The sequence below is a fragment of the Typha latifolia genome, chromosome 5 (genome assembly GCF_019914945.1).
Source record: "Typha latifolia isolate L0001 chromosome 5, TyphaL0001v2, whole genome shotgun sequence".
In the NCBI taxonomy this organism is placed as follows: Eukaryota; Viridiplantae; Streptophyta; class Magnoliopsida; order Poales; family Typhaceae; genus Typha; species Typha latifolia.
Window position 1 is genome coordinate 10,813,702 of NC_133090.1, and position 14,798 is coordinate 10,828,499.

Sequence of the window (14,798 nt, forward strand, 5' to 3'; positions counted from 1 at the left end):
TACTTGGTGGATACGTACTAGGTGGCCCGTTTGTGGCGAGTGATTGACCAAACTAGCCATTTTCTAATTCTTTTTATAACTAAAATAAATTATTTTCTTCAAATTTATTAACAAAAGTTGTCTATTTATTAAAACCCTAACTAAAATATTGAATTTTTTTTTTCTTTTGTAATGCTAAAAAGCTGAATATTTCAGCGTTTTAGTTGTAGAAATCCATTAAAATTAGTGTTTCAACGTTAAAATTTTATTTTTATATACAAGCACTTATCTTAGTAGCGTTTTTATCCTAGAGATAAAATAATTATAAGTTCAAAATTTTTTTATAGAGCTATAATAAAATAAACATATTTGATAATAACTTTGATGCAGTCTATATTGATAAATAAAGTTTGGAGCATGACTAGTTTGATCAAAAACTCTATTTGTGGCGACCCAGTTCAGCTAAGTGAAGTTCACTATGGAGCAATTCTTCAAATATTAATTTTTTATTTTTATTTTAAAGAAAGTCCGCATAGTGATAATTCATTCAACTTAGCAATTTATTACAATTTAATATACCGAATAGAGAAGGGCATGCATCGGTCTTTTAACAAGCTCTACACTTAGCTGACATATAGACCAACTAATAAGAAAGCAAAGTATCAAGTATAGTATACAACACAAGCATTCTTACAAAAGAAAAAGAAAATAAAAAATAGATAAAACAATCTCAAAAATAAGCCTCTCATTTGGCCAATGCTAATAGCACCGCAAGTAATATAAGAGGGGATAACACAGGCAAAGACGATTCAATTGCCTACGATCATCATGGGCAAAAAATCTCCACCTTTAATATCTAGCCCAACATGTCAAGATTTTTTTTTTTCTCTAAATTAGAATATACATTTACCTAGCAAAAGAGATTATGCTCAAATTATAAAGGAGAACATGTGTATTAGTATTTCTCGAATTCGAATTTCAGAGCCGCACTAATTTAACTTAACTGAGACGCCATTAATTCTCTAAAGAAAAAAAGAATCTGTTGGGTTGAGGGTTGTTCTAGAACAAGCGTTTGTATCATGAATTATTATTCGTGGAAACTTCAACCCTCAAACAACACATAATCTAGGTTAAGTAATCATATGATTATGTTGTTTTAATATTTGAAGTGCTGTCGACACCAGAGAGCGATAATTTTGGACTTTATACTTGGAACTTTTTTGTTATTGCTGATCAGGCATAATATCCAAGGCGCATGCCACATTAAGAATGATCTGGAGACCATTAAGAACAAATTAGATTAAAAATAAATGGACATCAATAAGACATTGGCAAGTTTTAAACTCTTCATCTACAAATATTCCAATTCTACTATCATTTCAAATAATTAAATAGTAAATAGTTTAAACTTACGAATGATAGCAGGGTGTAAGAATAATCTCAGCCAAACATAAGAGGAGAATATCAATGCTATTGCAAATCATTTGTAGCATTTAAGAGGTATACTTCGTGATGTGCAAGACAGAATTATGAAAAAGTGGCATTCCTTTCGGTTAAATCATAGTAGATTAGTTGTAGTAGTAAGCACAAAACAACAATTCCAACCTTAGCGATCATTTACTATAGATTTCATATGCAAGAACATAAGAGAAAAAGGAAATCTAAAGCTAATATGAGATAATTAAGACTTTAATATGCCTCATTATAAGCAAAACCAAAACATTTTGTAAACTTCACAACTCTAGAGTAATGGTAGCTAACGGCAATTAAAAAGAACATCTTGCAGGAGTCTAATGAAGATCACATAGCAAACAAGTAATAAGAAGTGTGTGTAGTGTCAAATAGAACACATAAAAGACTTTGATACCTGAGAAAAAGAAATAAAGTTCTTATCATTGGGTCCAACAGAGTTGATCAAAATCTTGCTATAAACCTAGTTTCTAGACACAAAAGAGAAAATGAACTTCATAGGATTTTATAGTAGTATTAATCTTCAAGTAATTATATACTTTAGCATTCTCAACTGCATATGAGAATGTTATACTTTGACGGATGGGAAAAGATAGAAGCAACGTTATACAATGTCGTGGAATTCACAAAAACAAAAAATAACTTTTATGTGTCATATCATTAAAATGCTACTTGATTGAAAAAGAAAATTTCGAGTATTATGATCTGAGATGAAACAAACCACTTTTTACCTCTGCAAATGTAATGTCAAATTATCTCCTAATGAAAGCATTCAATTACAAAAGCTTTAATCCTTAGTAAGGCTTTCATCTTCACTAGAAGCTGCCTTCTTCCCAGTGTAACGCTGACAAGAGAAGACATTTGTCAGAAATATCCAAACAAAGAAGATAGATAACCTTTTAACCAACAGCAAACTTTAAGTACCTGTTTCCCGAGGGAGAAAGGAACGTATCTGTGTTTCACCATATGAAGAATCTGTCTCTTCATTGTGACAGTAAACAACACCATCCAATAGAAGAGCAGAATAGGCCAAAACACAGGCACATCAAACACACTGAAGAATGTTAATATGAAAGCAATGCAAAAGGCTCTCGTAATTGAATACCTGCACAAGAGAATAAATAAGGTTGCTGATCGAATCTAATAATGTTATTTCAATGAAGGATAAATTTTATAAATTTTCTCAAAAAAAAAGGACTACGACAAAAAAATTTTCTCAAGGAAAATGGAGTCCGTAGTCCATTGATCATTAAAAATATAGACACCATTTTGGAATGATTAAGCAAAATAGTTGAGCTACCATCTTGATATTTCATCTAAAGGCAGAACAATAAATAAACAATATACCGTGTATATTTGTACTTAAGCTACCATATACATTTCATATAACCAAAAAAAAAAAAAGACATTTCATATAACTCATCGACAATGGTATCATTCCTATACCATTTTAAAAGTGGAAACTTTAGCATCCTCTTCTTTGAATAAATCTCAGTCATTGTCAGCTGAAGAATCAGGAATGGTTTGCAGAAAGGTAATCTAAATTCTAAAGTGTCTCTATACAGCATCCACTATTATGAAACTTCTCCTAGGTTTACACCCTGTTATTATTCTTATTCACATTTTTCTTCTAACCACTTTTTGCCAAAAAAAATTCCCTAACAATACTTCAAAGATTGTAGTCCATATTATCCAAGAACAGCCAGATGATAGATATTGCTAAAGCTCGAGGAACATGTGTACACTGGTCAGAATGCAGCTGCAGTCTGCAATTAGCATAAAGTTCTCCTACGTGACTCAACTGATCGTATGCTCGCCTTCCATAAATGAACCATAAGAAACAGTTAGACTTAATCCTATAGGTAGCTAGTAAAGAAGTTAGCAAATTCATCAATCAATGATCAGTAACCTACATGAGTAGCTTACAGAATCACTGTGAAGACTGTTTTAAACTTTAATGCATCATTTTATGCTTTAAAGTTTTGCTTGATAATCTGCAAGGTGAAAATGAAAAGCTTCTACAAAAAATTGGGATGATGCCGATATTGGAGCTTCATCTAAAACAAATTTATGCATTCATGATAAGGCAGTAAGTTGTAATCTCTTACAGAAAAGTAAAAGACAGAGCTTTTGAGTTTTGACCAAACTAGCTGTCCTAGATTTTTTTTACACGTTTAATACATTTCGAGAGTTAAATACGAGACTAGGAATTTACATGGTTTGGCTAAAGCCTACATCCACAGATGAAACTAGCACAAAAGAATATGCTCGAGCTGTTTATTGCTCTTGCTGCTTCTCTATTGTTCCACTGCAGATATCTTCTTTCGTTGAACCTTACTCCTAACCCAGACACAAACAATAGTCTTTTCCCCATTATATTGACTGTACTCAAACTTTGGATGTTTCAAACATCAATTTCCTGTTTCGATATCAGATTGATTTTGAATATCTGATTATGCTCATTAATATGAGATGCAACTTTCAGGTATCCACCCTGAGACTGAATCTTCCCACGGCAAATTTGACTTTCATTATAAACAGGAAGAGATAGCAGATTACTTCAAATTGACTCTTGTAAGGCCTTCAGAATTATGCAGGTACTTTATTTTAAGAAATTAGATAGCTAGAAGAAGCATTTGATATGTATATGGACAAGCCTACAGTACAAACGTATCCATTATTCTGAGCCAGCAAGTAGGCTTGTTTCACTGCACAAGGCAGTCTAAGTCAATTTACAAAAAGTGTATACTCAAAACAAGATTTCTTCTTCATCAATATTCAAGTAGATAAGGAGATAAGATATCTGACCTGATATGCATCTTCATATAATCTCCATCCTCTACTTTCTCTAGAACTTATCAACTTCTGACAAGTGATAACAATGAAATGAACCCAATCCAACACTAAAAAGCATGTATATTTCAGACAACAGCATGTATGGTGAATTCATATATGGTTCAAACTATAAGCCTATAAACTGGTCAGTACTAACTACAAAAAGATATCTTCAGTTTTTTAAGTTGATTTCCCATATTTGTCCCTTCCAATTAATCCTCACTACTACTTAAAGCATGTCAACCATATCCAAAGTCCAAACTTTTCCCAAAGTGGAATTAGCAGGATTCACACATCAAAATTCCATCTTTCATTGCATAAATACAAGATCCAACCCAAAGGACCACTCCCCAACGAGTAAATAGACCAGAAAGCTCAACTTAGCTAAAAAAGTTACCCATCGGTAACGATTGAACCAGAAGTTGAACACGGGAAGGTGGTGGACTAAGGAATATATCTCATAAGAGGAGCAGGTAGCAAGATGCAACCTACAACTTTGCTGTTCTTGGGCATTTTATCTAGATCTCTCTTACATATGATTTTCTCCAAAACATGAAACTGGTACACATGAATTAAAATTCATCACTTGATCAATGACATATTGACATCTTTAACCCTGATATCAAAATCCCAACTGTCAACGCACAAACATAATTTCCAATTCAAAGGATCACTACCAAACAAAGATAATTTGAAAACCACTCAATTTGTCACCATAAGCATGTCCTAGTGGATAGGAACTGCACCAGAACTTGAACTTAGAATTAATCAGAATATGGTCAGCAGGATGGGAGCGTCAAGTTATAAGCTTATCTTTCCTATAGCACACAGATTGAACACTTCTGTTATCTTATCTATAACTGTCTCTTAAGTCTCACCTATGAATTTTGGCCAAACATAGAAATAGCAAGTGTTAAGGCACACAATTTATACTAGAATACAATCAATAGATAAATTTGATCCTCAATCTTACATCAAAATCCTGATAAGAGGAAATATAGATCCAACCAAAAGAACAAGTACTCAACAGATACGACCAAGAAACAAAACAAAAACCTGTAATTTTTGCCAGAAAGGGCCCCAAAGGATCAGAATTGCACCAGAATATGAACTCCAGAAGGCGACAGATGAAGAGCCAAACTCATCCAAGAAGCAGGTGGAGAGGGAGGGGCAAGCTATAAGGTGGTCATTCGTAAAAAATATATATATATATATATACAATTCTTTGGAGTTTGGATATCCTATCTAGAATCTAGACATGTCTCTTGGATATGATTTTCAAACCCCCTCCACACACACTCTTTTAGTAACTTAAATCTGTCCCCTGCATATGATTTATCAGTTCCTTAGCTGCCAATTATCATAGACAGATCATTTCCATCCTCAACACATCAAAACCAGCTTTCGCTGTAATATTTAATTCAAACCTTAAAGGGCCAATGTTGCAAGTGATAATCCAGAAAAAATATCAACAGAATAACTAGAATTTATCTAAAAAGGCCAAACACGAGAGGCGTAGAACCAGAACATGCACAGCATGAGGGGTCAAGCAATAAGCTGGTAATTCCTACAGAATATATTAAAATCTTTGGATATCTAGATCTCTCGTTGATAACATTCTACCAGATGTAATATTGGTCAAAACCATCCTCACTCCTCATATCATAATCTCAATTTTCAAGACCAGAAGAATCATTATCCAAGAGAGACAATCCAAGAAATACATCTAAAAAAGGCTCAAGTTTCATCCAAAAAAAAAAGGAATCTAAAGGATGGGAGTCGCACAAGAACTTGCATTCTGGGAAGCATCGCGCAAAGTGGGTAAAGTTATAAGGTCGTCGGATTCCCGATCTCAATGCAAAATCATAATTTGAACCCCAAGATTAGCAATGCCCATAATCAAATAAATACAACAAGAATGTCCAAATTGTCATCGGAAGAGATTCCAAATGACAGGAAGTGCACCAAAACTAGAGGACAGAAAGGCTGAACTCATTGAAGAACGGGTAAGAGGGAGAATCAAGCTATAAGTTGATCGTTCGTATAACATATCTAACATAGATCGCCCAAACATGGAACTAGCAGGTGCTAAAACATATAAATTATCATAGAAACCCATCATCAGACCAGCAAAATCGTCAAAATCCAAACTTCCACAGCAGAAGCATAATTCCACCCAAAAGACCAATACGCCCACAGGAAAATTCCAAGAAAAAAAAATCTCAGATGTCGACCAAAAAAGGACCCAGATGGCAGGAATCGCACCAGAACTTGAACTCAGGGAGACGTCGAACAAACGGCCGGAACTCATCGGAGGACCGAGTAGGGAGGGAGGGACCGGATCCATCGAGAATCTCCTGCATCTCGGGATCCACTTGGGGTGACAGGAAGGCGATGAAGAGGTTGAGGACGTAGATGGCGAGGGCATAGGTTACGATGTAGAAGCCCTGGACGAGCCACACGCGGAGTAAGTAGGCGAAGGCAACCAAGGAGAACCCCACCCACCGGCGAAGCACGTGCGGCGTCGCCTTGTCGAGGAAGTGCTGGTAGCGACGGGATACCACGGCGGTCCACGAGGTCAGGACCGCCGATACGCCTCCGGATGAGGGGTCTCCGCCGCCTCCGACCACCCCGGCACCGGAAGGATCCATCATGGTCTTTGTCCACGCCGGTGTTCGATCAGGGGGAGAGGACTTATTCTTGCCTCCCTCTCTTTATCTGTGGTCTATTCGGCTTTTCTCTATTCTTTTATGCGATGGGTTTCACCATCGGCCACAAGATCCAGTTTTGGAAGCCGGATAAAGTAAGTTTATCACGGTTATTCTTACGGTTATACCAAACGCGTCGAATAACGAGCTTCTTTGATTAATGGGCCGGGCTGGGCCAAAATATAGTTCGTAAGTCGTAACTCTATGTAGTAGAGCTTCTTTACTTCTAGAAGAGAAAAAAAAAATTAGACTTTTTTATGCGGTGAAACTAAAATTATAATATATTGCTACTAATGTAATATTATTGTGGCAAAAGATAAAGTTTAAAGCTCATATCCTATTTTTATTTTTATTTTTATTTTTATTTTTAGCAAGTGTGGTGAAAAAAATTATATTAGAAGGATATTCCTGTAGGCTAAGTAAATTATATTTTAAAGCTCATATCCTATTATCTAAACAAACTTGACTTGATTTACTTAGCCTACAGGCTAATGTTGATATATATCTATATATTAGAAGGCAGTAGTTATTAGTTAAATAAGAGCATAGCATATTATGTTTAAGAAAGTAGTAGGAGTTACCTAAACTATATTTATAATTACAAGCTAAAATACTTATATACAGTATCTACTATAATCTCAAAACGTTACTTTTGTATATGTTATTCCTTATAATTGAAACTATGGCCCTAATTATCTAAAATCACTTACATGAAGGGCTTATATTTATTTATGTCAAGCAGTAATGAGTGATATATATTAAGATTCATACATCAATAACTTCATTAAAAATATTCTTATATAACTTATTTTTGTATTAATCATAAAATTCATCTAATATCATCACTTTTTGTATATTTATATATCTATTATAAATTAATACTATTATCAAGCATTTTCTCATTATATTTAGCATTATTATTTTTTATATATAAAAATTAATCGTAAAAATTTTAATCACTAACATAAGTGGCTGGGGTCCTACTTCACTAACTAATAAGTTAAAAGGTTCAAATCGTTGTAAACTCGAATTGTATTAAGTCAACTTCGTATTAAGTGCACCGAAGTTGACGTATTTTGATGAAAAAGTTAACCCAATTGTCTAATCTAAATTGTCAAATATGTTAGTTTTAATGTACAACTTATAGTTGTTACGAACCGGTCTAATTCGATCCACAACGCATATGAACTTGATAAAGCTCGTAACTTTCGAAGGGATCTGCGAACAATCTAACTAACGGATCCTTCCGAATTTTGTTGTTGCTCTTGGAGAGAACTTTCCAATAAATCTTAGATTACAAGATTCGAACGGTTAGATTTCAAGATATCGATCAAACCATGGCCAAAGGTCAATTAGATCCTAGTTTGATAGCCCACCAATGGCTAGATAGATGCTAGGTTTAGTTCTTGGTGTGAAGAGGGAGAAGTTGTTGTAGAAGAAGAGGGTTAGAAGGCTGACCAAAAACTTGGGCGGTGAAAAAGGGAGGAGAGAGAGCACCAATAGCTAGAGACAAGTAGAGAAAGAGATAAAGGTCAAAGCCAATTTAATTATCCAAGATAAACTCAAATTAGGGTTTCCTTCACATATATATAGAGGCTCATCCTAAGAACTCATCAATTGAGTTAAACAACCCTAACAAAACCCGCACTTTCATCGCGGTGTATTCGAACGGACCCGATTGCGTTCGAATGCGAAATTTTTGTTCTCTATCGATGCGAACATATACCAGCATTCAAACGATCGCATTCGAACGCCCGATTCCGTTTGAACGCACAATTTGTATTCTCTATTTTTACGAACGTGTGCAGCGTTCGCATCCCCGTTGGAATGCGGTCCATGCGTTCGAACGCGCCCAGATAAAAAAGATTTTTATTGCTTCTAACAAACTCAACTAGATAAATAGGCTCATCCAAATAAACTCAATACCACACGTTGAGCCAATATGGACCGAATCATATCAATAGCCTTACTAGCTACTAAATTATCAATAAAAAAAGAAGGTAAATAAAAAAAAAGTCTAATCCATTATTTAAAATTTTCATCATCTCTCCTTCTATCTTGTAGAGTTATATATATTATCTAATCTTATGTATCCAAACTCTACTAATCGTTTTGAGATGACTGACATCTTATTGTTTATCCTAAATATTTAAATTTATGTTGATGAAAAAATGTATTATATATTAGATGATAATACATGTTAGTTAAGGTAAAAATATAAAATATAGGAATACAATGGATGTTATTTAGGTTTTTTTGCAGTTATAGCCCATGATCATATAAAAAAATATATCATCAATGATAAAATCTATCACTAGTGACATATATTATCCAACACAATGTTGTATGTATTGAACTTTAATTTCTAAAATCTTATAAATCAATAATATTATCAAACACATTCTTAGCAAGAATAGAAATATTATTTTTTTTCTTCTCTTAAAATATCATGACATAATTGTTGGTAATTTCATGTTTTTTATATGAATTTTTATTAACTTTGAGCTAAGTTTTAAGTGGGGCCTACACATTATTAATGATGGTTTAATAGTAGAATTAATTTAGTTCAAAGTGTACTTTATTGTCAAATATTCACTTAGTCAAATCCATGAAGAGAAGTGAATGAAAATTGGCTCTAAAGTGGGTATCATGGCAATGAAAAAATAAAGAAAAGAAAGTTTAATACCATATTAGATATTTGAGAAATGTTAGTATGGTATATAAGTAACAAAATTCTTATGGATTTTGGGCCCCAAAAAGGGTACCTATTTTGTGGGTAAAGGTTACTATACAACTTAACTCACACGCGCGCCGCCCGGCCCGGCTCGGCTCGGCTCTGTTCGCACGGGTCAAGTCCAATTTTATATTCTGTAAGTTATTTATATTATTTGATCGAATTTATTGTGACTCTTTGGAATCATATTGTTACCTCAAACATAATCTACCACATACTAATTATTTAGGATTCTTTCTATATGAAGTATAATAACTCAATCGGTTGCATCACAGCATTACTATCACATTATTAGAAATTGATATCAGTATAAAGTTCTAATCTAATTTACATAAAATTTAACATTTTTACATAACCTAAAACTTAAGTATTATATAATAATCAAATGTTTATATGAATAATCAGATATTTTTAAATTATAGCCAATTGAGTTATATAATTAAGAGGATTTGTCTTATATTGTTTAACCCACTTAATCTATAAACTTATGTCAATCGATTAAAAAGTATAATATATAAAAGATAGTGAATGGTAGTTAAACTAAATATATAATATATGAAAAGAAGTCATGTAGAGTTCTAATCTAATATACACAAAATCTAGAACCGTTAAGTAATCCAAAAGCTTAAAAATTAAGTGATAATCAATAGTTTAAGTGAATAGTTTCAAATTATAGTCGATTGGATTAAGAGAGTTCATCCCATATTATCTAACTCATTTAACCTGTGGATTCATATCAATCAAAAGAAAATGCATTGTATATCAGAAGATAATATCAATTAGTTAGGATAATCATATAATATATGAGAAAATAGTGAGTGCTATCTAGACCTACTATATTAAACTCGTACCAAAATGAATATCAACAATATTATTTAATACACCCTAAGTTATTATTATTTTTAATTAAATGTTTTAACTTTTAAAACTATTGTTCTATCTAAAGGCAACTCTTTTCAAAATCTCAAAAGGAGAGTTAAAATACTCTATCTCCTTCAATAATTTGTGTTATATATAGTAGGGTCATCTAATTATAAATTGAGAACTTTTAAATAGTAGATTATAATAAAATATTAGTTTATTTTAAATGAAAATATCTAAAGGTAAGCAAAGCTTAATCAAACAAAGTATAAAATAATAGATTCTGTAGCCCTTAATATAGGCTATTGGGCCACTTTTTTAGGTCTGATACATTTGTAGGCCTAACTCTAAATGAGCTCTTAAAGATTATAATAATTTTTAAACTTTTATTCTGGGCCCTAAACAATGATGAACAATTCCTAACGGTTTCACGGGAAGCTCATTTTGAAGTTCGAAGTAGGTTAATTGCACACTTACGATAGAGAGGCAAGAACAAATGAATATAATTTTTTGATATATTTAGTGTTAAATTTTAAAGATAATTTTAGATCATTATCCAAAGTGTTTTGGGACACTTATCGTGATGCGAACCGGGTCAGATCGGATCACATCAAGGGGAGATTGGGCTCAATAGATTGAGTCTAGTTATCTTATTTTCTTATTTAGTTTAGTTAAAGCCTCAGTATGTTAGGATCTTATTTAATTAGCTAAATCCAGCTATGCGCAATTTTAGAAAAATATTTGCAAAATATTTTACAGATGTCAAAATAATATCAAACTAGCTAGATAAGATCACCAACCTCCAAATCTGGTTCACAACATTGGTATCAGAGCTGACATTCCTCGGACAATGGTGAACGCCTGATCCAAAGCTAACCTAGGGGAGATCGTAGCTATGGAGGACAAAGAACTCATCTCCACCCCTATGGAGATTTCCTCGGCACCACTATCAACCCCCAATGATAAGCCACCAACATGGGCGAAGGCGTTATTTAAAAAACTTTCGGCCAAATTGAAAGAGAACTCGAAGGAGATCCAAACTACCATCAAGGACTCGTTTCAGGCCTTGACAGAGGTCCTACTAGCCGCCCTCCATCTCCCTGCACCGCCAGCGCTGTCGGTCATAGCGGAACCAACCTCCTCACGGCACAAAAGTCCAAATCATGAGGGAGGGGAAGTGCTAGCCCAAACTGCGACTAAAGTACCACCTCTGCTTGTGGTGGAGCTCCTACCATCTACAAATTGTTTCCACCATCGACGTAATGCAGGAGCAGCGACAGCCCCAGTCGTGGTGGAAAATAAATGTCGAAATCCTAGTCTTCCACCTATGGTGATCTAGGTAGGCACTTTCAATCCAAGCCACTACCGTCAGCACTTTCCTTGGAACAACCACATCCAAACCATATCATAAACTGCATGCACTAAGACCTTGGCTCGAACCACCCATGGCAAGGATTTGGTCTAAGCCAACCGTGGCTAGGGCGGACTATGGCTCAAACTAACAAGCCCTAGAGAAGAAACCACCATGGGCCCCTTCCATGTGGTAAATGGGACGCCCAAGGAGATCGAGGACATAAAATTCAAAAGTGAAAGAGGGTTTGAAAACCACCATGGACACCTTGAGGACAAGGTGGTCGAAAGTATAGTTGATTGATGCGAACCGGGTCAGATTGGATCATATCAAGGGGAGATTGGGCTCAATGGATTGAGTCTAGTTATCTTATTTCTTATTTAGTTTAGTTAGAACCAGCTAAATAAGATCGCCGACCTCCAGATCTGGTTCGCAACATATCGATTCTAAATATATAAAAAATAAAAATATTTATTATTTAATTTAAAAAATGACTCTAAAATAATTTAATCTTAATCCCATTTGAAGGTCTCGACTAGAACTTTCAACACTATTATTTTTCTCAAAACCAATTAGTGAATCTGAATATACAAACATAACTTAAAAAGATGTATACTTTGATACAGGCTAATTTTGAGATTCAAAAAGTGTAATAGTGTTTTCGTTTCCTAAGCTCTAAATTTAAAGCTGTATTGCAGCAAGTTCTTAATTTGGAAACCCTTTTATAATATATATATTATAATATTATAACATATGAATATTATAATATACAAATATTATAATTATATAATACGCTATTTGTAGGCTTAAGTGCATATCTGTTGAGTTATTTAGTGTTTATAATAGTTCCTTAGGGAGTGCATATTTGATAAATAGTCATTTATGGAGTGCATAGTCATTTATTTGAAAGCTTAAATATATTTACTGGCTTATACAGTGTAGAGAGAAGAGAGAGACTCGATTAGATAAAAAGAGATCAGAGATAAGATTGCTAAGACATGAAATTAATAGATTTAAGTCACGTGAAAATATAAAAATTTTGGAAGAGAGATACGAGATAAGATTGTTAAGACATAAAATTAATAGATTTAAGTCATGTTAAAAAATAAATTATAATCAATTTAAAATAATATTAAATTATATATTTTTAATATTTATTAGGAAAGTGGTTATAGATTAGGAAAAGAAACAATAATCTATTGTTTCGTTATTTAACCACAAAGCAAGCAAGTATGAACACTCAAAAGAGAAAATATTATAAGACCTCGTTCGATTGTTGAATAAATATATGCTTATAACCTTACAAGCTTCTTTTTTATACTAGTACAAAAGAAAAATTAGAATAGCCACAGTAATATTGGCCTCATTCCACGACTAGGCCTAAAATAAATGTGAACAATAAGATATGACAATGATATCTTATCTTGTTCCCCGGATAAAGTCCCCTTATCCATGTTGTCCCTTTCATAAATCACTTCTAAAAGGGATACTCATAATTGCCATGTCCTCACTTTTTAAGCATTATGTTATATATATATATATATATATAATAATTTATACTACTTGGTCTACCACTTCGTGCCAACTCCAACGTCTATCTAGCTATTGAATTAGTGAATTAAATATCCAAAGGAATACCTAAATTAAATCATATTAATTTTAGAGTACTTAGTAAAGTACCCATATGCACTTACTAAAGTCAAATTATGATGCATAAGGATTAAGGAATACAACATTGACATGAAGCTAAATTTATCATCTCGCATTATGTTCGTGGTCTGGCTTAATAGTCCTTACATGAAACACATGAATCAAAGTTTAAATAGTATAATTGTTACTATAATTATTAAAATATTATTATAATTATCACTCAAATCTTTTGATTTTCTTAGGATAGACAGTTGTTAAATTAACAAATACATATAAATATTTGATTTCCTTTCTTGAAGTTTAAAGCACAAAATATTTATTAATAATGTTTTTCTTACAAAAAAAAAAGATTTTTTTTTCTTCTCATGCTAAGATATAGGATAACATTTTGAGAAACATTTTAAACAACTTATACAATGAAAAATTAGTTTTTTATTAATCTAAATTTAGTTTTAATAATGATTAATTAGATTTAAGAATGATAATTATAATATTTAAAAAAACTCAGCATCTTTCGTGATACTTTGAAAGCTGCAATTAGCCAATTACCTAATTTGCTAATTGACAGTATATTCTTCAAAATATTATAATTATTATTAAAATCTTAACTCTTTCATAATTAATTCTTGTGATTAATTTTTAACATAATATTCCTAATATATCATTATTAAAGTTAACATACTAGTATAAATAATTAAAATGAGCCATTTAAAATTTTAAGGGTATAAATATTTATCAATAATTTTTATTTCACATAAAAATAAGATGTATTTCGTATAATATTAGCTAGTATTTTTGGATCTAAGTTATGTTTTAATTATGATTAATTAGATATAACTAACATAATGATATATTTAAAAGAGCAAAATATTGTTTCAATAGTAATTATAATATTTCGAAAGCTTTCAGCGGCAATTATATAAAAAGAAAGTAAGTTTATAGGATTCGCTTACCTGTCATACAATTCTTTTACAAATAAACAAAGACCAACATGTCTGCAATGAAGTCGATCAGCAGCTTCTTGATGAATAGGGATCGTTTAATGAGTCAGTGGAGTGTTATCTTGATAAACTTTGTAGTCAATTCCACAATTTAGTCTAAAAGTCTTATCTAATTGACGTGTATAGTGGATTACGTCTGCTGCTCTTTTTTTTTTTTTCTTTTATCGTTTATTAGTTCAAAGGCTAAATATGAAGTAGACAAAGGGTCA

General features: G+C 32.7%; 1 protein-coding gene across 2 annotated transcripts; it reads right to left on the reverse strand.

Moving 5' to 3' along the window:
• Window positions 1-955: 955 nt before the first annotated feature.
• Window positions 956-7,080, reverse strand: LOC140789631 (protein RER1A-like). 2 transcript variants are annotated; one of them, XR_012109223.1, is made up of 4 exons: window positions 6,550-7,053; window positions 2,374-2,554; window positions 2,181-2,293; window positions 956-1,253 (listed from the first exon to the last, which is right to left on the reverse strand). XR_012109223.1 is itself a non-coding variant. In XM_073139400.1 (3 exons), the coding sequence occupies exons 1-3, from the start codon at window positions 6,936-6,938 to the stop codon at window positions 2,237-2,239; spliced, it is 627 nt and encodes a 208-aa protein (XP_072995501.1). In that variant the 5' UTR covers window positions 6,939-7,080; the 3' UTR covers window positions 2,107-2,236. The 2 variants fall into 2 exon arrangements, 1 of the variants encoding a protein (XP_072995501.1); XM_073139400.1 differs by lacking the exon at window positions 956-1,253 and having other exon boundaries at window positions 2,107-2,293; window positions 6,550-7,080.
• Window positions 7,081-14,798: the final 7,718 nt, after the last annotated feature.

Bases quoted from the DNA above. Each gene is read 5' to 3' on its own strand.
- LOC140789631 (XM_073139400.1), bottom strand. From the start codon at position 6,938: ATGATGGATCCTTCCGGTGCCGGGGTGGTCGGAGGCGGCGGAGACCCC. The intron at 2,555-6,549 runs GTGCGATTCCTG...TCTCTTGTGCAG, and splicing joins CTCCCTGAGTTCAAGTTCTG to GTATTCAATTACGAGAGCCT. The intron at 2,294-2,373 runs GTACTTAAAGTT...TTCTCTTGTCAG, and splicing joins CTTTCTCCCTCGGGAAACAG to CGTTACACTGGGAAGAAGGC.